We start from the raw sequence: 23,827 nt of genomic DNA, 5'->3' as shown, positions 1-23,827 counted from the left end.
ATAAGTGGTGCTCATGGTCTCGGAGGAGGTCCGAGCCATACTCTGAGAGCCACTGACTTCTCAGGGATTATCAAAACTCCACTAATGGACATACCCTTTGGTGGCTCTCGGTTGTTTGGAGAGAAGGCACTCTAAGTGCTAGAGCGCTTTAAGGATAGCAGAGGTAGTTGGGCCTTTCCATGACCCCTTGCCAACCCCAGACCACTTCCACTCCTTTTGCGGTCACGGAAGGGGCTTCCATCCACGTCTTTATATGCCCAGCCACCCAGACCAGCAAAGCAGATAGGGGCTGGTTACAATGTCAGGCAGGAAGCCTCCGCCAGACAGTCGGATTCTTCTCGAACCATGTCGAAGCCCTTCTGACGACTCAGTCGATTTACAATACGCCCGACCGATGTTTGCAGTCGGAAGGTAAACCGCACAGTCATTCCGAATCGGTTCCAACAGGCTCTCTAAGTATTTGAGCCTGTTGGAGCCGCATCATACACCCTTGCGGACTGCGTTTCCGACCTCGAGATTACGATGAAAATTTCCAACAGCCTTTCCGTGCTGGCCTGTCTGACACAAAAAAGCTGTCAGAAAATGACTTTGGGGGCCCCCGGCAGGGCCCCCTTCATCGTGCAGCCTCTGGTTGGGGGCTGAGGGGGTACCTAAGGGACCTCCTGTAAAACCCTGCACTGTGTGCCAGGGACCGTGGGGTTGTCCTCAACAGGGTGCAGGGTTTCCCACACACACCCCATTTCCTCATAGGAGCTTATGTTATGGCTGGTTGTTGGGCTGAAAACAAGCTCCCATAGTAAACAATGGGAATCCGACTGCACAGTGTTTGGTCCCATCGTAATTGGGTGGGCGGAACCACCGACCACAAGTCAGTAAGTCCGATTCCAAGTTGGTGTCTGGTAGAAACATTCCACCTGACATTGTAATTGGCCCCATAATGTTTTCATAACTTAGGATGCAGTTCACACAGCCAAAGGTTGAGTTAGTCCACCACCCTCATGGCATAAATAGCCTCCAGACCCCTTTAGTATGCCCTCAAACCATCATGGGCATCCATTTGGGGGCAAGGCACGCCATCACCTGCATCACTGGAGCTTCATAACATGACACCGCTGGGTTTTGAAGCTTGCCCAAAGGGGCTACTCCCTGGCCTTTATGACAACCCCAATGTCACCTACTTAAGACAAGCCGGTGGAGAACAATCTCTCCTTGCTCTGTTAGGAGATGTTAACTCTCTTGGCCATGCAGCTATCAAGAAGGTGCCAGCTTCAGAAGTAGGTTGTGGTTGCTATTCCTGCTACTTTCTGGTGCCCAAGAAGACAGATGCATTTGTCCTATTGTAGTCTTGTGCCTTCTCAATCTGTTCCTGAAAAAGGAGAAAGTCATGATGCTCAGACTCGCGCAAGTCCTGTCTGCCCTGGACCCAAGAGATTTATGGTGTTGCTGTACTTACAGGATGCTTAATTTCACATCCCTGCCTGCCCACTGGCATTACCTGTGGTACACAGTCAGTCAAGAGCGCTTTCAGTTTGCTGTACTCCCATTCGGCCATACCAGTGCCTCTTGGGTGTTCATGACAGTGATGGTTGCAGCTCATCTTAATTCCAGTCTTTTCCTACCTCAATGATTGGCTGTTGAAGGTGGGTGCGCCCAAGGCAGTCATCTCCTACCCTCAGACTACAGTGGACCTTCTGCACTCACTGAGATTCACTATCAATGTGCCAAAGTCACGCTTGGCTCCTTCTCACATGCTCCCTATCATCAGAGCTGTTCTGGATACAGTGCAGTTTCTGACCTATCCTCCCGAGCAGCGAGTCCAGGACATTCAGGCTATTATACCCATTTTCAACCTCTATCCTGCATTTCGGTGAGACTGACTCTGATGTTGCTGGGCCTCATGGCCTTCTGACTCTTCCTTGTGAAACATGCCCATTGGCATATGAGGGCTGTGCGGTGGAACCTGAAGTTCCAGTGGTCACAGCATCAATGAAATCTGTCGGACTTGGTCCAGGATCTCAGTGGGAACTGCAAAAGACCTGCAGTGGTGGTTAAGGAACCACGATTTGGTCAGTGTTAGACCCCTCTCTCTTCCCCAACCAGAGCTGACTGTGATGACAGATGCGTCACTTCTTGGCTGGGGTGGCCATCTGAGAGAGGTGGCGATCAGAGGACTCTGGTCTCCTGCGGAATCCAGACTCCACTTTCACCTGATGGAGTTCCAAGCAATCCATTTGGCATTGAAGGCCTTTCTTCCTTCATTCAGGGGAAGGCTGTTGTAGGTGTTCATGGACAACACCACTGCCATTTGGTATTGCAATTACCAGGGTGGGTTGTGGACATGGTCCCTTTTTCAATGGCTGTAACGTTAGGGCATATCACTGGTGGTTCAACGCCTGACAGGCTCTCTGATTGCCAGGGCAGACAAACTTAGTCATCGATGCTTAGTGGATCACGAATGGCATCTCCATTCGGACGTACCGCAAGGTCTCTTCCAAGAATGGACAAAGCCTTGGTTGGATCTGTTCACTTCAGTTGAGTTTGCGGAATGTCAGACGTTTTGTATACAGGAGTTTCCATGGCTGCTCTTGCTCAGAGATGCTCTTCATCTCGAGTGGAGCTCAAGCCTCCTGTGCGCCTTTGCACCAATGCCTCTCCTGCCCAGAGTTCTCAAGGAGACCAAGAATGATCAGACCCAAGTCAGTCTTGTGGCTCCGGATTGGGCACAGAGAGTCTGGTATCATAAGCTGTTGAGGATGAGCATAGGTCCTCCAATCAGGCTGCCTTTTTGGTAGGATCTTGTGTCACAGCAACAGGGCAGGGTTCTGCACCCGAACCTGAAAATGCTTCACTTTCATGTGTGGAGATTGAGCTGTGAAGTTGACAGCTTATGACCTTCCATCCCAAGTCTGCAATGTTGTCTTGGCAGCCAAACACCCCTCCACCAAGACAGTATATGCCTGCCTTTGGAGCAAGTTTCTGGTATAGTGTACAGATAAACAAGTTGACGCCTGCCTATCTGCACCGATTTCTCAGATACTTTTGTTTTATCTTTCCCTAGTCCAGCAGGGCTCTGCTTTAGGGACATTGAAAACTATTTGTCTGCCATATGGGCATTTTTGCCATTGCCAGATAAGCCATCCCTTTTCAAATCCTCTATTGTAAATAGGTTTCTCAAAAGGTCTTCAAAACATGTTTCCACCAGATGCTTTCATTATGCCACAGTGGGAACTCAACATAGTTCTCACATTCTTGATGTGTGCTTCCTTCGAGCCACTACACAACTGCCCTCTCAGGCTCCTAGCCATAAAAACACCCTTCCTAGTGGCAATAACAACTGCCTGGAGTATCAGTAAGCTACAGACACAGTCACTACAGCCTACGTAGCTCACCATCTACCCTGACAAGCTGGCCCTTTGCATTAGAGCATCCTTCCTACCGATAGTGGTAACCCCCTTTTATGTAATCCAGTTCATCATCTTGCCTACCGTATACATTCCGCATCATTCCTCTAAAGAAGAAAAAAGGCTCCATTGGCTGGACCCAAAAAGAGTGTTGTTGTTCTATCTTGACCACAAATCAAAGAGCTCCAGGTGGATGATCAACACTTTGTGGGGTACGTTGTAGCCAAAAAAGGAAAGGTGATGAAGAAATTAACTATCTCACAATGGATAGTGCTCTGCATCAAAATCTGCTATGCATTGGCCAAAAAGCAACCTTCTGGAGGTTTGCGAGCTCATTCTACTTGAGCCAAGTCTGCAAGCACTGCGTTAACTCGCTGAATACCTGTCCTGGATATCTGTCTGGCAGCAGCAAGGGCTTCCCTGCACACGTTTAGGGAGCACTACTGCCTGGAAGGTCAGATCCGGCGAGACAGGCATTTTGCCTGTTTGGTCCTACAGGATTTTCTTATCTAATCCATGTCACAGCCCCACCTCCGGGAAGGTATTACCTGGGTATCTTTTCTAAGGTAAGGAACAATTCACTTACCTTTGGTAACCCCTTATCTGGTAGAGACTCCATCTAGCCAAAGATTCCAATCTGACCCACCCATCCTCCCACTCCTCAAACGGATTTCAGAGTAAAGGATTGCTTCACTTTAGAAGGCCCTAGTACTAACACACCAGTGGTTTGTGCTCTTCATGGCTTGTGCTTCTGGCATTTAAAGTTGCCAAAAGAAACTGACATCAGTATGCTGAGGTGGCATCTATATAGGCAGAGCACACAACACTTCCCGCGCAGATAATGCTAATGATGCCACGCAGAGCTGAACAATGCACCTATTAGCATGGAGGGGTACTGCTCACTAAAAGTTTCGAGAGCCAGTCTGACGCATCTGGATTACTCTAAGGTATGGAACCTGTGGCTAGATGGAGTCTCTATCAGATTAGTCATTACTAAAGTTATGTAATTTGTTTGTCTGGTATTGACATTGCTGTTACCTCCCAAGGGAGTGAAAAGGGTAAGTGGCCAATGTTGAAATGTCAAAAAATGCACACAGTAATAATTGTTTAGCTATCAAGGACTTGATTGTAACATTTCCAAGAGCATGACTATTACATTACTGTTTTCTGAACTTTACTGAATGTAAAAAAGCTTCATGTAAACTGTGGCCTGCACCAAGGGGTAATGATCTCCGGCATGTAGGTCTGAGTGCTGATATAAACAAGCAATAGAAGCCCCAATAGGTCTCTCCTTGTTAATGCTTTTTGCCAATTAAGGAAGAAGAAAGGAAACACACAATTGGCTGTATTATTCTGTAGCTGCGTGCATGTATATCCATGCATGTACATGCCTACTGAATGAAGAGGGCACCATATATTTTTATTTACTGTTAGAACTCCTTTCAGAGGGCCATTGGGGAAGCAGGAGCTACTGGGCCCAGCCATAGAGGCTGAGACCTTCATTCCCAATGTCCAAGTCAGTGGTAACTTGGGTCAAGCAGTCCAAGGCTTCTTTGGAAAAAGGTAGGTGCAAGGTTTACACCGGTACAAGACACAAAATAAATCCAGCAATCCTAATAAATTAATGTCCAGCCAGGTATTTGTTTTTATGACAAAGGTAGTATTTACTTACAAATGCAAAGTGAATTATGGCACACACAAACAATATATTCAGTCCTCCTAAGCACTCTAGCGTTGTTCAAGTAAGATACTGAATCCTACTTCCCTGTCTACTGGCAGAAGTTTCTTTTCATTTAAATGAGGTAACATTCTGGTTAGGCGCCGATAGTGAGAACGAGTCTTAAAAGTTCCACAATGGCTATTTAGAAGTCAAAGTGTCCCAGCAGTGTAATGCTATTAGTCAGAACGTGTTTCCTCACTGCTCTGTAACCCTGCGGCTAGTCTTGCCCTCTCCCGCTGCTGTTACACTATAGCAAGCTTGGGAGCATTCTGCAGTCTGGTTGACTGGAGAGGATGCCGGTGATGAACAGTAGTCTAATAGCTGCAATCAAGGCGGTTGGGAATCTATAGTGCTCCTTTGGTGGTGCAGTAAGTTCTTCTGATTCCGACAGCCAGCCTTCTGTGGTTACTTGGTTTCAGATGTTCAAGTAGATGCTCTGGCTGCATAAGTCAAAAACAGCTATGCTTTACAGTTGCACACAGTACTAGGGTGACAACTCTCTTTCTTCTCTGCATCCCCATCTGACATGAGCGTCAACACAAAGGGCAGCAGCCCTATTCCAGTCACTATTCTGCACTCGGGTGAAGGCCCTCCCTCTTTGCAGCAGTGCATCATCTTGACAGTCCTTACTCTTGATGGCTGCTCCCTCTGGCATACGGTGTCACCAACTTTGATGGCATGCAGACCAATGGACCGATCGGTCGGGCAGTACTTATCTTCACATACTCCCTCTGCCATACGTGGTTGCAAAGTTTGGGCGTGTTAGAAATGGGATTTGTGGTTGGCTAGGGCAAGTGCCTAAGCGAGGCAGAAACCACCACTCTAGTCAGAGCAAGGGAGTTACATGTCAAAGATAACCCCTGCTCACCCCTTTGGTAGCTTGGCACAAGCAGTCAGGCTTAGCCCGGACGCAATGTGTAAAGTGTTTGCGCAACACACACACAGCAGCAACACACTAGGCACACCACAAAAGAAACTCCACACAAGGTTATATCTAACATAGCCTTTGTATTATTCATAACACACATTAGAATGCAATCACATATATACACACTGTGCCACCTGACGCTAAGGGGTCCATTAGTATTGCGGGCGGATCGCCACCACCCGTATGACAGTGGCGATCCGCCTGCGAAAAACCTCTGCCCGCTCTCCATTTACCGCCACCACATTACCATGGCGTGGGGACCCCGGCGGACAGTCTTCCGCCCGGTCGCAGAGTTGACCGGGCGGAAAAGGTGCTAACATGGTGGCAGTGTCTGGGAGACACCACCATCCACATTAGCATGTCTGTAGGGTTGTGCCACGGCCGGCCGGAGAGAGAGCCCTATGCCCCTGGTGCTGCGCGGTAGTAGGGCACGTAACTCTCCACGTTTTGTAGCAGGTGGCCTGGAGCAGCGAGGAGGCTCCTGCCTTCCCTAGCAACACCCACTGCCAGACCTGATATGCAGTGAGGGGCCCACGTCGGCCTGGTGCGGAGTTGGATGCTTCTTTCTTCTGTTCTCGGTCTCTGTTGAGACTCCCCACCAACAGCGCTCCTTCACTGGCGGCGGCAGCAGTCTTTCACACAGTCACCTCTTCACAGGTTGCACACGGAGCCCGAGAGGCTCCGGCTTGATCGGGTCACCGGCTCCACCCACAAACAGGCACAGACTCTGCCTGCCACCCGGCAGCCTCTTCTAGTGAGCTCCGGTTGGCTCACTGTGCACCACAATGGTCCGGCTCACCACCAGGCATGGGTGCCTGACTTCCTGTTCTCAGCCCTGCCCGGCAGCTCTCGCCGGGTGCCCTGTCGGAGCCCACTTTTCGGGCCTGGAAGGTAAAATCAGAAGCACCCTCCCTGCGCTGTACCAAGCAGGGGCACACACCATAGGTTTCTCATCGCTTTCCCAGTGCTCTACGACACAGGCGACAAATGCCACACAAGCCCATGTCAGGGCTCACCTATCCCGGCCACAGAACCCCTAGGTCGCTCCACGCATTGCTCCGGGCGTTTCAGGGCACCAGAAGAATCTAAAGTGCTCTGCCTGCCTCCCACTTGAAGGCACAAAACAGTGAGCAGGCAGCACTTCTCATTCAGGAATCCACAAGGCAGTGCTGGGTACAAGCAAGCCAGCACGCAGGGCCTCTCAGCAGGTAGTAGCCCCACGGTGGTTTCTCCTGGCAGAGTGTTCCTCAGGTCCCAAGTAAGCACACAGCAGACCTTTCATGGGGTCACAGCCCCAAAACTTATTCCCCTTAGTGTCTTTGTTCTCCCCCTGCCACAGGGCTCTGCACCCTGTCTAAACCAGTTCTGGGGGTACTCACACATTTCTCTAAAGGTGCACCACCACCCCATTAGTCAGTGTAGGCTCTGGCCCCGGACACACCACAGGGGGGCAGAGCCACTATTATGGAAGGCAGGCACAGTCCCATTCAGACCCGGGAGCTACTTCTCCCACCACTCCAAATGCAGATTGGCCTATTCAGCCTAGTGGTGACTCACCCAGGCACTGTCACTCCAGAGCCAGATATGCAATACACATCAGGCAGGCACAAAGACACATGGCACACAGAAATGTCCACTTCTAAAAGTATCATTTCTGAAATAGTGATAATAAATCTGCAAACACCATTGCGCAGCATTTATTACCACTATTCCAAACATACCAAACTTGACCACTCTACTACTCTCAGATCAGGAATTATCACTGAAGCATTTATCAGGGAATCCCCTATGCATTCCTATGAGAAGGCAGCTTCACAGTAGTGAGACACCAAAATGCTGTTTGTCACTACCAGGACATGCCACACAGTTAAGGCACATGTCCTACCTTTTACCTACATTGCACCCTGCTCATAGGGCTAGCTAGGGCCTACCTTAGGGGTGACTGATATGTAGTAAAAGGGGAGTCACAGATGTGGCACCCACTTTATGTACCACATCACAGAGGCAGTAAACTGCGCGCACAGGCCCTGCAATGGCAGAGACCTGAGACAGGTTTGAAAGGCTACTTTGGTGAGTGGCGCAATCAGCGCAGCTAGCCCACCAGTAGCATTTAATTTACTGGCCCTGTGTATATGAGGTACCACATTACTGGGGACTGATAGGTTAACTAAATTAGCCAAACAGGTGTAAACCAATCTTACTACGCTTTACCATAGAGAGCACATGCACTTTAAACTGGACAGCAGTGATAAAGTGCCCAGAGTCCTAAAACCACCAACACCAGGTAAGAAACAATAATAGAAGGAAGGCAAAAAGTTCAGGGATGACCCTGTAAAAAGGGCGAAGCCCAACAGGGCGTCACACTGGCAAATGGCCCAATCCATGTGGCGATCCTAGCTGGACCGTAAACCTCAAACTTCGCTTCAGGCGTTCCCTCAACAGGATCTCCACTGGACCGCGCTCCCTCCAGATCCTCTCCTCCTCCTCACATGGTCCTCTGGTCTTGGCAGGCAGGCAGATGCTGGTGCTTCAGGCTCCGTGGCAAGTCATCTTGATTCTCCTGGGTGGTGTCCCTTCACCCAGTTGAGAATCTAGCAGTCCTTATCGCCAGTCTTAGTCACAACAATCAAAAGTCTTGCTGAGCTTCTCTACAGGGATGTATGTCATTACATCGCATACCAATACCACGCGTTCCTTTAAAACACGGGTATTACTATGCAATGTCAATGACAATGAAATGACATTACATTGTGAAATTTTACCACAACTATGCTTTTACCACGCATGCCATAACAACGCAAAGGCCTGCGTGGTAAAGCTACACTTGTGGTAAAAGTTTGCAAGGTAAGTGACTCTACCCTACCCTACCCTACCGTAAACACTAATATAGTACCCCTGCACAACCCCCCGACCCCCAGTCCTCTCCCTACAATAACAATACACTACTCTGCACGCCCCTGACACTACTCTAAAACACTACACGCACACTACCCTAAACCCTAAAACACTACACTACACAAACACTACAACACTACCCTAAATCCTAAAACACTACACTGCACCAACACTACAACACTACCCTAAACCCTAAAACATTACACCAATACTACAACATTACCCTAAACCCTAAAACACTACACACCACCAACACTACAACACTACCCTAAACCCTAAAACACTACACTACACAAACACTACAACACTACCCTACTACCCGAAACCCTAAAACACTACACTACACAAACACTATAACACTACCCTAAACCCTAAAACACTACACTACACAAACATTACAACACTACCCTAAAACACTACACAACACCAACACTACAACACTTCACTAAACCCCAAAACACTACATTACACAAACACTACACTACCCTAAACCCTAAAACACTACAAAACACAACACTACCCTAAACCCTAAACCACTATACTACACCAACACTACAACACTACCCTAAACCCTAAAATACTACACTACACCAACACTACAACACTACCCTAAACCCTAAAACACTACACCAACACTACAACACTACCCTAAACCCTAAAACACTATACTACACCAACACTACAACACTACCCTAAACCCTAAAATACTACACTACACCAACACTACAACACTACCCTAAACCCTAAAACACTACACCAACACTACAACACTACCCTAAACCCTAAAACACTACACTAAACCAACACTACAACACTACCCTAAACCCTAAAACACTTAATTACACCAACACTACAACAGTACGCTAAACCCTAAAACACTACCCTGCACGACTCCCTGACACTTCCCTAAAACCTAAAACACTACACTTCAGAACACTATGCAAGAATTACAACACTACAACAAAAGTAACCCCCACTCCAAGTGCAATCCCCCTTACCTCACTCTCCTCGTGGTTCCTCTCTCCTGCTTCCAGTGTCGTCTAAGGGCGGTGCACGTGCACGTCGTTGTGAGGAAACAGCCTCAGTTTCCTCACAACGATGTGGATAGCCATTACATCACAAGCGTTGTAAAAGCGCATGCGATGTAATGATATGCGTAGTAATGGCTATGCGTTATTACATCGCTTGCGTTCTAACGCATGCGATGTAATAGCATTGCTTGGTAAAATCCGCGTTGTGATTGCTTTTCCTCACAGGGTCCTCTGGGCTCGGCAGGCAGGCAGATGCTGGTGCTTCAGGCTCCGTGGCAAGTCATCTTGATTCTTCTGGGTGATGATGTCCCTTCACCCAGCTGAGAAACTAGCAGTCCTTGGTCGCCAGTCCTGGTCACAACAATCAAAAGTCTTGCTGAGCTTCTCTACAGTGATGCATAGCCATGATTTGACTGCTTGATGGTTCATAATTTTGAGAAACTCAGAGCTCCCCTTTTTATAATTCATTTCCGGACACAGAAATGATTTAATGTCTTTGCAGTCCACAGATCGGTTTGGCCTTTATCCAGAAAGCTGTCTGTCACAGCAGGGGCGACCCCAAGTTTGAAAGCCCCGCAACACAGACCATGGGAGTGACTTGAGGATGCCTCACTTATATATGTCTATCAAATGGTAACAAAGGACCTAGCCCTGCTCTTTATGTTTCCCTGTTTCTTCAGTGGTTCGCTTATTAGCACTGTCCTCCCCCTGAGGTGTTCCCAGCCCCTCCCCCCCCGACTAGTGACTTTTCCAGAATCTAGGAGACCTTTTTCAAAATGCACAAGACGGTCTGACTCTCTCTTCCTCCTGTATGTTTTATACAGCTCAGGAATTTAGTAGTCCAAAAATCTGTCTGGACAGCTCCTTCGCCTCCACATGCCTTTTCAAGGCTTGGCTTTCCAAGATGGAACTCCCAGGTCTCCATGTATGGTACTACTCACAGGCACACATACAGCACAGCACGCACATACAAACCTACATGCACTGTACAGTGCTGCTTGCCAACATCATGTAGGGCAAGCCCAAAGCAGTGGAACTTTACATGAGTTGCCTGGTGGCCCACACTTTAATGATAAGGGTAAAAAAGGCCTAGTGATCATAATGACAAAAACACAGTATGCTGCTACTAACATTCTCATGCTGTTTAAGTCCTGATAACGCAGTAGCACTATGAGGGTAGTGCTTTGGGCACCCCCCCCCAGTCTAAAAATACTGCAATCCATAAGACATGATCAGTGTTCACGATGACCAAAAATCGGTCACAATGATCCAGGTATCGTTGCAACATGGGCACTCAGGACAGGGGTGTATGTTCGTCATCTTATAGGGGACTTTTCCATCCCAAAATTTACCAATCAAAGATTGCAGCTGCCACTTGGATAGGTAAATAGGTAAATAAACAAATACATATCTGCACATAAGTGCTTTTCACAATGAGAAACAGCCAAGCAAGAATGGCTATTGCTGAAACTTCAAAATAAAATCAAGATAATGACAATTTTTAATGGACTGCGAAAAGTGTGGGAGCTGCATGTGGGAGGCTGGTACTGGAAAGCAAAAGGGTATGGGCGGGGGCGAGAGATAAACGAGGTAGACAAAAGTGCTTTGTGCAATGTGATCCTGCAGCAAATGGCAGCAGATGGGCCCTATAATAAATGATAGAATCAAACATTTTTTAAGAATCATGAGTGGCAGAGAAGCAATGGAGAAGCTGAAAGGGGGTAGAGAATGAGCGAAAGAGAGAGAGACAGAGAGAGAGAGAGAGAGAGAGAGAGAGAGAGAGAGAGAGAGAGAGAGAGAGAAAATACATGTGCTCATGGAGTGCCTAATGACAAACGTATCTCCCTAAATAAGAAGATTGGACAGAAGAGGAATTTAGGCCATCCAGTGACAAGCAGGCATATGGAAGAGTGACAGTAATGCCAACAATCTGTAATCAAGGAGAGACACTGGACTCACCTTAAGGTTTTGGTATGGTCCAGAAGAAGGTTTCTCTTATATACAGACAGCTAAAAACTGTTTGGCATGCGAGACCTAAAAAGGTCTTTGAATTACATCTATGGCTAGCATCTGCATCAATGAGAGACAAAGTTATTATACTGTGTCTCACCCCGCATGAATTTTCTGTTAATTAAACCTGATTGAAATTTTGGGGAGTGCTTGAAAGAGACTGACATGTGTTTTCCCTCCCTCTGTTTATGGACTGTTACTGTTGATTATAACGGGGAACGCAAAGGTGCAGGCAAATGTCATACTTGCCTTGTCATAGAGGACAACACTACCTGCACTACTGCATTAAGACTATACACATATGGCGAGAAAGCTGATGCTGCTTTGATTAGGGATTTGCCAGTGCCGTTGCATTCCGAGGAAATCAAAGGTGAACATGCTTCATGTTGAAATTGCTGGAAATGCATGCAGTGATAATTTTAAGTATTCAATTCTAGTTTGCTAGATAGACACTGTAGAGTGACCTTATTCATTACAACGTGACCATCATATAAAACGGGAGCAGATAAACCAGGGATTTAATTCAGGGGCAGTCAGTGTTAGCAAGTGGAACCTCTTCTCTTCATCTTGCTTCTCGCGTCTTTGTGTTCTTTGTGATTACTTTGCAGGAAGCCCGGTCAACACACACTGCTACATTTTGAAAGTGCTTTACTTGTGCTGGAGGATAAAATGCGTTCATCCAGATACGCAAAACTGGTAAAATCAATAAAAGAAATGACTGACACTAGAGCAGCCTGAACCTTCTGAGGAAAGCTACGAAAAACTAAAATGTTTTCAAGAAGATATGAATGATCAAAAACTTAACTCATAAAAACTGATACTTCATCACACATGTTCAGACCATGGACCATTATACGTCTATGTTTTCCACCTTAAGGAAAGGGATGGGCAGCTTCCTAGCACATCTGGACACATTTCCTTAGGCCAAGAAGACAGGAGGGTGGCAACCACCATAATTTCCGTTTTACTGGTGTTTAGGTATAGGTGGCTACAGGGCTTCCGCCTATCTATTTTCCAGAAAGTGAAAAACAACCAACCCTGTTTGTTCCGCCCTAGAAGGGATGATTTGACGAATACGCTGGATGCCGTAAACAAAGCTGTTGAATAGTAAGTCCCGTGATTTCATTGGTGTTATCAGGGTGGTGACAGGAGATATGAAAATCAGTGGTTACAATGCAGCTCAATGCTCAAAACCATAGACAAGTCTAGCCCACTTAGAGGTGAAGGCACTACCAAAATAGAAAAAATTCATGTCAAGAGCAAGAACTCTAGCCTAACTTTACCCTAGTCTAAATCAATGCTTACTTGTAACACAAATCTGTGTGGGCCAAAGCTTTCACTGTAGTCCTGTCTTCCTCTTTCTTGCTTCTTTTCTGCCTGTGTCAAATTGTGATGAAAAAAAGAATAAGTCTGGGTTCTCAAAAAGTACTGCTGGTACTAGCCAACTGCAACCCTTGGCTTTATTAACCACTGGTGCAAACCCTAACCCCAAACACAGTCCTTTACTTAACCCTCCCACTAATCAGAATGCTAATGATAGACTTCAACATTGCTAAATCTTAACTCTTAAGGGCGTATTTACAAAAAGTGGCAAAGCATTTTTTTAAGACAAGAAGGTAAGAAACAACATGTTTCGTTACTTTAGAAATGCAGGGCTGGAGCAGCCGGGGAAGATGGCGGCATAGTACTGGAGCTGCGCTAGTGACCTAACTATTCCCCTGTAATCCGTCATTATCCGTACACCGTAGCGACCGCAGAGGGCACCCGCAGCTGTGGGAGTGAGCAGGCGGTCGGCGGCGGTGACTTACAGCAGCCTCGAGTGTCCTACGACAATATCTGTGGACTGGAGGTGATCGGCCAAGATCGCCCTAAAATGGTGGCTGCCCGGGTGTGCTGAACGCCGGCTCTCCTGTGATCAGGAGGCGCGTCCGGCGTCTCGGACAGGTGACTTGTCCACAGTGGAGTGGGCCCCGGCACTGCTGCCTCCGTGGGGGCCTGGACACCGAGTAAGCACAGAGAGGTGCTCTGCAGCGAGCGGCGCCTGCCGTGGGGACTCCGACCTTTCCCCGCGAGTGGCGGCAGGTGGGAGAAGGCGGTCTGAGAGCGAGGAGTGGCGGTTCTCCAGCGGTCGTGAGGTGTATCGGGTATTTGGGCCCAGTGAACTGTCCCCAGTGGTGTAGCCCCCGGCATTGCTGCCCCGGTGAGTGCGGGGGTGCAACCCAAGTACAGGAAGGTGTTTTGCTGGGAGTGACGACGGCCGTTGGGGGAACCTCACGTTGTACAGTGAGCTTCGGCCTGTGGAAGTAGTCCGCCTGGGAGGCGGGTGCTGTTGAGTGTCTGCTGGAGGCTCAGGACAGCGGGGGAGCATAGTAGCGGGAGGGGCCCCTCCTCAGTGCCTGGATCGGGACTTTCTCAGCCGGGCCATGTCCCTCGTGGCACCTGGGTGGTGCCTTAGAGCCTGGGGCCTGCGACTTATTGACGGTCCCCCCGCTGGAGTATCCGGTACTGGCTCGCCCGCTCTGATTGTAGCGCCGCTGCGGGGCAGGGTGGTTGATGGACTTGAGTGCCAGCTGCAGTGACCCTGTGGGGGCGGTGGGCCAGTGAATCGGAGGCCCGTGAGTTACATCTGGTTCGGGCGATCCCGTAGGCAGAGACAGTAGCCACAGTAGGGGCTTCCTAGCCAGTTGGGGTCCTAGTGACTCCGGGATGCCGGGCCCAGAATGGGTCGGAACAGAGTACCAGGCCAAATCTAACCAGATAGAGAAGTACACAGTGGCGATGACCCAAGATCAGGGTGCGTCGGGAGGCGGCCATGACGGCGACCAGGTCGACAGGAGCCCAGACCCATCCCTGAAGGACATAATGAGGGCCATCAATGATTTTCGGGGCACCATGGAGCCGAAACTAGATTCTGTGACAGAGGAGGTGAACCTCCTGAGGGCGGACTTCCGCAAGACGTCCGAAAAAGTCACGGTGGCGGAGACCGGCATAGGAGGGCTCCAGGCAAAGACGAAGCAGTTAGAGGAACAGGTGGCCCTGCTCACCAAGAACCATGCTGACATTTGTGGTCGCCTGGAGGACCAGAAATGCCAAGCTAGGCGAAACAACATTCGCATAGTGGGGGTGCTGGAAGGTATAGAGGGCCCCTCGATGGAGTTTTTGTGGAGGACCTCATTTTGCACCACCTTAAGCCAAAACGTCTCTCCAATTTCTTTTCGGTTCAGCGGGCCCACAGAGCCTTGGGTGGCAAGCCCAAGCCAGGGGCCCCAGCAAGCACGATCATTGCCCGCATCCTCAATTATAGAGATAGGGATGCTATATTGCAAGCGGCACGTGTCCATGGGGACCTGCACAGAGACAATGCCATTATCTGTTTTTTTCCTAGCTTCACGCTCCAGGTGCAGCGACAACGGCGCTCCTTTGATGGGATAAAGAGGGCGCTTCGAGGTAAGGGGGTGAAGTACATGATGTTGTTCCCTGCACGGCTCAAGGTTCTAGATGGAGACAAGGCCTACTTCTTCGATACGCTAGCGGATGCCGCCGATTATATGGAAGGCTGGGGCACTGTTGGTCGGCAGGGGAAGCGCACGAAATGCAGGGGGAACGAGGTGGCCAGGAGGCGAGCCCGGACGCAGCGAGAGTTCCCAGGGACGGTGAACAGCAGCAGGCGGAGTGACTCTTGTATGGTGGGGGTTTGCTAAGCTCTGTATATGGCCCTGTTTGATCTGTGACTTTGGGCGGCAGGGATGGGTGACCAGGCGGCTCGGCTCCCGGTAGGAAAGGGGGTCAAGGACTGTCTCGCTCTATGGCCCTGGCGAGAGACATTGACTGAGTCTGTTCATAAACTGGGGTCGGGACAGATTGTTGTGCCGGTTGCTGGGGGTACAATGTCGAAGGTGTGACGCTGGGGGTTGTATTGCATGAAAAGGAGTGTGATCCGTCATGGTGCATATGCATCTTCCTTAGGTCAGCGATCCCACGTTTCCTCTTGCATGGTTTTAATTGTGGCATTGGGGCGAAAGGCACTCTGAATGTTTTATTGGTGGGTGGTTGGAGGCTCACCAAGCAGGGAGGCAGGGAGGGGGGTGTTGGGGTGAGGGGGTGTTGGGATTGTGCGGGTGGGGGGAAGGGGGGTTGTTTTTTAAGGACAGGTTTGTTATGCTCATTACTTGGTCAGTCCTTTGGCGGGAGTGGTTGATGGAGGTTCACTACAGGATAGTAGCGTTCATTTGTTGTACTGGTGAGACACTAATTCAGGATGGGCTCCCAGACGCAGGTTAAGGTCTGGACGTGGAACGTCAATGGCTTGGGCAACAAGATTGAAAGGACCTTAGTGCTGCAGCATCTGAAGCGACACTCTCCTGATGTGGTTCTCCTGCAGGAGACACACTTGCAGGGCAACAGATGCCAAGCAGTAGATCGCTTTTGGGTAAAAAATGGCGTCCCACTCGGGCTTCACGTCTGGGTCCAGGGGAGTGAGCATTTTACTGCGTAAGACCTTTCCCATAGTGATCACTGGGGCGTGGACAGATGACTCGGGTTGCATGGTAACAGTGGCGGGTGGGTGGGAGGGACGGACGGTGGTATTCTGTTCCTGCTATGTCCCGCCTGGCCTACATTCCACATCCTACGCACAATTGGGCTCCTTATTGATAGGTCTTCCCCTGCGGACTCTGCTGGTGGGTGGAGACATAAACGCGGTTATTAACGCTGACCTCAATAGATCGGGTGGGGGGCAGGGATTCCGGGGTGAGCAGGGACTGCAGGGATTCCGGAGTCTTTTGGCCTGAGCGACTTATGGCGCGCACACCATCCCTCCTCGAGACAATACACGTTCTACTCGGCCAGGCATGGGTCCTTCTCTAGATTGGATCACCTGCTGACACTCGCTGATCACCTGGGGGACTTTTCGGATCCCCATATTATGGCCAGGAGTCTCTCGAATCACTCTCCGGTGGGTGCTCTTTTGAGGGGGACAGTTGTCAACAGGGTGGTGTTCCGCCGCATAGATCCATGGCACCTACAGGATGACAAAATAGGTGACAAACTCCCAGCTTGATTTTGAAGAAAATCAGGGATCAGTATCATCACACATTACACTTTGGGAGGCGTACAAGACCGTCTTGAGGGGGCAAGCACAGTTCTTAATCAGAGCCAAAAAGAAGGAGGAATTCATACTACCGGATCTGATACATGTAGGTCAGTCAGGGTTCATGCCGCGCAGGAGTACTAGACATAACTTATGTCGCTTGTATGGCGTGCTGTATATGACAGAGGCATGGGGGACACACAGACAGCATTGATGGCGCTGGATGCCTTAATGGCCATACCTATTCATGGTCCTGCGGCAACTGGGTTTTGGCCCGATTTTCTGCAGTTGGGTGCGCCTCCTGTATGAGCAGCCATTAGCGTGTGTACGGGTTAACGGATCGGTGTCCAGCGCCTTCCAGCTCCGGCGGGGCATGAGGCAGGGGTGCCCCATGTTCCCCCTCTTGTTTGCCTTAGCGCTAGAGCCTTTGGCTCATTGGATCAGTTCTGGGGTCAGGCACTGAACAACGACTGGGAGGAGTACATCAGCCTTTACGCTGATGACATTGTGCTGTATATGGCTAGGCCCTATCAGTCGATGGCGCAAGCACTTCACCTCTTCGAGCTCTTTGGGAGCTACTCGGGATATCGAATCAATGGGGCAAATTAGGTTATCTTTTCCCTCTCGGGTCCTACTCCGCGGATACCGTCCAGGTGCCCTGGGATGTTAGCGAGGGATGGCTTCAGGTACCTAGGGGTGTTCATTACTAGAGACACAATAGAGTTTTTTGCTAGAAACCTTGAGCCCCAGTTGGCGCGCCTTCTCACTGACATAGGTCACTGGCGTACGTTGCCTCTGTCCGTGATGGGACGTGCCACAATGTTTAAGATGTTGGCGTTACCCCACCTCCTGTATATCTTGCAGAAAGCGCCGTATCCAATCCCGTTAGGGATTTTCAAACGAATATCACAGGCTGTGTGAAAGCTTCTTTGGGATGGGAGCAACCCTCGGATAGCTTTGAGCAAACTGACAAGGGGGGTGTACGACGGTGGGCTGGCCCTGCCGGCGTGCAGCTATATTTCTGGGCGTCCCAGCTGCAGGTAATAAACGATTGGGTGTATGCAGATAGGTCGGAACCGGCCTATAGAGTGGATCGGTTTGTGATGCCGGGCGGGAACTGCGAATCATTGTTATACGGCCGCAGGACACGTGCATATTGGCCCTCACATACCGGGTGGTGGTTCAATGCTGGAGGGAAGCAAATAGGTTCCTGGGGTGGACGGGATCCCTGACGGGCAGTACCCACTTATGGATTGGGGGAACAGCTGCGTGAGGTAGCTCGCTTGGAGGGCTTTAAGGGGTGGCAACTAATCGGCATTGAATACTTGGGAGATGTATGGAAGGGGCGATGCCCCTCGCTCTTTTGAATACTTGCAAAAAGAATATGATCTACGGGACTCGCAGCGCTACCACTACTTACGCCTCATACATGCCATATGTTCACATAATCGAGGGGGCGCCTCCATCCCAGAATATTTCCCCATGGAGAATCATCTACTCCTCGATCCCATCCTTGAAAAGCCCACATCCACGATCTACCGTAAGCTAATAAACAACATGCCTGATCCTTTAGTGTCACTGAGGGCGACTTTGGAGCGGGATTTGGGCCCCTTGGAGGACAACGACTGGCAGTACGCCCTACGGAGTCTTCGGGAAATCGCGATTCGTGTCCGGTTCTGGCTGGTGCAGCTCAAAATTATGCACCGGGTATACTACCCCCGTACCCTACTGCACACTTGAGGTGGGTGCCAGTCTGCCTTATGCGCTCATGGGTGTGGGGAGGAAGGGTCCTTCTACCACATACTGTGGGAGTGCCTGGAGATAGTACCCTTCTGGACCAAGGTCGCAGACACGATGGCGGAGGTGATGGGCTCCCCGCTCCTGAGGGGGCCCAGATGGCTACTCTTAATGATCAAGGGGCCCACTGATTGGACCAGATATGGGGAACTCTGGTTGGCCATTGCATCCGGGGTGGCAAAAAGGAATATTGCCAGGGCCTGGGGGGCGTCGGCTCCTCCACAGTGGGATCAGTGGGAGCGGGACCTCGATTGGTGTCAGAGGGTAGAGGAGACCATTTACAAAAGTAGGGGGTGCCCCAAAAAAAGGAAGAAGATCTGGGGGCGTTTGGAGAAAATACAGGGAAAAGGGGAGTGGCCTGGGATAGGCGTGTTACTTAGAATGTTCAGTCAATAGTTAATACTGACTATTCTTTACAATGTACACTGCCTGTTTGTTTGATGCAATATGAACAATGGATTGACATGTCAACTGAAATGAGCAATGTTAATAAAACGAGTTTTAAAAAAAAATGCAGGGCTGCAATATATTTACTAAGATATGGTGCAGCCCTGTGTTTCCTCCTGCGCTGGTGATAACTTAATCTGCCTAGCGCCAACGCATGCACCCTTGCAACATAGTGCAAGGGTGCCTGTGTGGAGGGTCCCCCTTCCTGCATGGAAATGATCTTGAAATGCCATTTTGTATCTTCTATGGGTGCTGCTTAAGGCAGCACACATAGAAGCTGCAAAACAGTAGTTTAAAAAAAATAATGGTTGATGTTCAGGAAGGGAGACCTTCCTGCACATAAACAATCATTTGCTGTTTCTATGTGTGCTGCACAAGGCAGCACACATGGAAACAGCAAAAACTAAGAGAAGTAAAGAATTTCTCCTCGTTTCGCCTGTTTAAGACCAGGGGGCATATTTACAAGCCCCCATTGCCACCACAACGTCACTATTAGTGCTGTTGTGGTGGCAATAGGAGCTTTGCCTTATTTACAAAGCAGTGTTAAACCACTTAACATGTCTTAACGCTGCCTTGTAAATAAGTCCCCCTTTCACGCTACACTTAGCATAAAAGTTGCAGGCAATGGGTTTTGTGGTGGGCGTTCCAACGCAACACCCATTGATTTTGACGCTTCCCCATATTTACAAGAGCAGCGTAAATAGGAGGCAGCGCCAAAATTAGGACCAGGGAAAACCTGGTCTTAAACAGGTGAAATGAGGAGAAATGCAGTATTTCTCCTTGTCTTTGCTGTTTCCATATGTGCTGTGTTGTGCAGCACACAGAGAAACAGCAAAACGCCAATGATTGTTTATAGGCAGGAAGGTCCCCCATCCTGCATATAAGCAATCATTTAAAATAATGCTGTTTTGTAACTTCTATATGTGCTTCATTAGGCAGCACACATAGAAGTTACAAAACAGCATTTAAACATTGTTTGTGTGCAGGAAGGGGGACCTTCCTGCACATAAACCATCTTCCCCTCAACACAGGCGCCCTTGCACTATGATGCAAGGGTGCCTGCATTGGTGCTGGGCAGCTAAATGTAGCACCAGCACAGGGGGAAACGCAGGGCTGCGCCATATTCTTGTAAATAAGGAGCCGCCATGCGTTTCTAAAGTGACAAAGCATGTTGTTAGTCTTCTTGGCTTAAGAACACTGTTCGCCACTTTCTTGTAAATATGCACCCAGATTTTCCCTGGTCTTAATTTCAGCGCTACCTCCTATTTACGCTGCCCGTGTAAATAGGAGGCAGGGTCAAAATCAATGGCTGTTGCGGTGGAACGCCCACAGCAACACCCATTGCCCTCCACTTTCACACTAAATACAGCGTGAAAGGGTGCCTTATTTACAAAGCAGCGTTAAGCCATGTTATGTGGCTTAATGCTGCCTTGAAAATAAGACGAGGCCCCTATCGCACTCACAACGTCACTGAGAGTTACTTTGTGGTGGCAATAGAGGCTTGTAAATATTCCCCTCAATGTACTCCTATCTCTGGCGCTTATAATAACTCTAGCCTTTGTGCTTGAATTAACTTTTACCCTAACTCTAACCATGGACATAAACCTAGCCCTCTCCATAACGCTAACCAGTAATGCTAACCTCACCCATAACCATAATTAATCACAACATTTGTGTTTCAAATGTTCAATTCATTTTCATTTCTTAGAATAAAACTATTTTCACATTTCTAACACATATTTTCTTCATTAAAAGTTTCTTTAAATACACACTCATTTCGACATATAGAAATGTGATAGGTGTATGTTTCCCAAGTAGAGTTATTATACACAAAAGAGATTTTGTGCTTTTTTTCTTTATTCATTTACCCAAGGGAACATATTTTCACTCATAAAGCAGCTACTGTCTGTACATCCCTGCCACATTCCCCTACTAAATATGGAATAATTCCCTCTCCATTTTCACGCTGAAAAATGTATTTATGCATATCTATACTAGGAATAAATTAACATATATTAAATTGTGGGAACCTACCAGCACATTCTTAGTGAATTCACACGATCTTTGCAGGTTGCAGGTATTCTCCAGCTTGTACAGATTAACCCTAGGAGTAGTTCGCATAGTAGTGCTACGCGTAGCTACGCAAAGTGCACTTCGCACTACGCAAGCTACGTGTAGCTTGCGAACTGCGTAGTGCACTCTGCAAAATGCTGTTCACACTGATTGCACAGTGCCGGATACTTGTCCGCACTGTGCAATCAGTGCAAACCGCATCTTGCACAGTGCAAGTGGTCGTTTTCTGCCTCTCGAGTAGATTTCTACTCGAGTGGCAGATTTCTCAACGCGGACTGGTAGTTTCTCATCGCGAGCGGTCGAGAGCATACGCGACCACTCGCAATGAGAAACCTGACCTCCCCGTGTTGAGAATCTTGCCGGAGGTTTATTTTCCACGCTCGCGATTGGCAACTTGATGTTGTGATCGCGAACAAGGAAAAAGTCTTGCCGGGATGTCATTTTGCTTGCTCGCAGTCGCCAACTTGACGTTGAGGACCACGAGCAAGCAAAACATTACTGCTACGTGCAATGTGCGTAGTGCAAAGTAGCGCAAACATCGCAAACTACGCAAGCTTAGCATAATACTTCGCCCAGGGTTAGTACAGATAATACCACCAGGAGTAGGAAAGACTCTACCCTTAGAACTATTAGGAAAATATTGCCAAAGAGTAGAATATTAATGAGAACAAATTTTGTTTGCAGGAGTAAACGTCCACCATTTCTCATTCTGAATTGTCTCTGGCAAATTTATTTCTTGTGCTCTTAGCTGAACTTAGACCTACAAAAGCCTAAATGTCTAGGGTGCAGGGATAGAAACACAGCTGGCTTAAAATTTCGTCGTTAGAACCGTCTTTAAGATGGAAATTTAGTGACTTGTTTCAGAAAGACTATTTTTCACCTTAAACCTTTCTATACCATTGTTTACCAGTGCCCCTCCACTTCCAGTCCTAACGTAAAGTATTTCCTATTAAGCCCCCCTCCCCCTTTATAGCAAGGTTATAACAGAGCGGCTGTTTAATAAATCATGCTCCAGATATAAAATGCAAAAACGTTACTACCTATGTAATATATACTTCCTGTGGGCTTGCTCTGCCATTTTAAAGATCCACACAGTTTTGATTTTAAAGCTGTTTTTTTTTTTTTTTACAGGAGGCGGAACCATCAGCATGTGATTACTTGGAGTTGGCAAATTGCAACTTTTCAAACAAAGCCTATGACCGTGACGTGTTCTATGACACTGAAGACAGTGAAATGACGGTTCGAGCACAGCCTTTAATTGAAGATCCTAATTGTGTGTGTGAGCCAGCCAGTCGATTAGCTACAAACACCACAAGTATGGGGTCCTTGAGGTCCTACAATGAGTCAAACGCACCGAGTATTGAGACTGCAGCTTCTTCCTGCGACATGTCACCTGAACAAAAAGATTGTTAACCATACTGAGTGCCGAGTATTATTAAAAACAACACATCTGCTGGAATGAATACCTCTGTTGACGTTTTTTGTTACTAGTGCAAGGCTCATGGCACACCTATTTTGTACTTATACAAATGCTTTCATGGGGAGTGTTTCAGTGAGAATGCTTGTGTTGTCTGGTCGCTAAATAATTTTTTAGAGATGACTTAATATATATATATATATATATATATATATATATATATATATATATATATATATATATATATAAATATACATAAATATATATATATATACATATACATATATATATATATATATAGATATATATAGATATATTTTGTGTGAACAAGAGTACATGGTACTCGAAACGCGTCGTCTGAAAGGTCCTGAATAAAACTTAACATCTTGCCTGAAGTCGTGGGGTCCGTTTCCTTCTTTCGCCACGCTGTCGGTGTGGAGGTTTGAGGATTGCTTATATATATATATATATATATATATATATATATATATATATATATATATATATATATATATATATATATATATATATATATATACGTATATATATTTTACTAGCAGCCTTGCACATAATATGCCTCATATGCTTATATGGAGAAGAATTGCACATTTTGTTTAATTTTCCACAAGCATAAAAAAATCAATAAGTCATTTTGGTCTCTATCTATCAAAGTTCGTTTCATACTTGTCTCCTTTAAAACCGTGTTGCAATACTTTAATGGGCTTGAAAGAGCTATTTGAAATGTATGCCAATGATTCCTGTCATTTCATGGCAGTCCTGCCATGGTTCACTGAGCCCCCCTCTTCCATCTTGTCAGTTGAACTGAAGACAAGCGTTTCGTTGCAAACTTTAAGCAGGTTGTGCAAAGCAGACATGATGTGACTGTTTCTGCTCCGCACTTTAATGTCACTCCTGGTCAATGTGAGAAGGTCAGGCTACGGCTTGTACAGCTACATGATACCTTTTGCCCATTTCAGCAAGGGATGTTAACTGCTGAATGTGGTCCCTGCAGGCGTGAG

General features: G+C 47.9%; 1 protein-coding gene across 2 annotated transcripts in view; it reads left to right on the top strand.

Annotated features, from left to right (window-relative positions):
- The window catches only part of CCDC171 (coiled-coil domain containing 171), a 2,807,212-nt gene extending 2,784,370 nt beyond the window's left edge, over nucleotides 1-22,842 (top strand). For both annotated transcript variants that reach the window (XM_078675985.1, XM_078675986.1), the window contains one exon: nucleotides 22,523-22,842. In XM_078675985.1, the coding sequence (XP_078532111.1) occupies nucleotides 22,523-22,804 (282 nt within the window). In that variant the 3' untranslated portion in view covers nucleotides 22,805-22,842. The remainder of the gene's footprint in view (nucleotides 1-22,522) is intronic.
- The last annotated feature ends 985 nt before the right edge of the window (nucleotides 22,843-23,827 follow it).

The sequence above is a fragment of the Lissotriton helveticus genome, chromosome 2_1, assembly GCF_964261635.1.
Source record: "Lissotriton helveticus chromosome 2_1, aLisHel1.1, whole genome shotgun sequence".
Lineage (NCBI taxonomy): Eukaryota > Metazoa > Chordata > Amphibia > Caudata > Salamandridae > Lissotriton > Lissotriton helveticus.
Note: the sequence above shows the minus strand (reverse complement) of the source record. Positions and strands in the feature narration are given on the sequence as shown.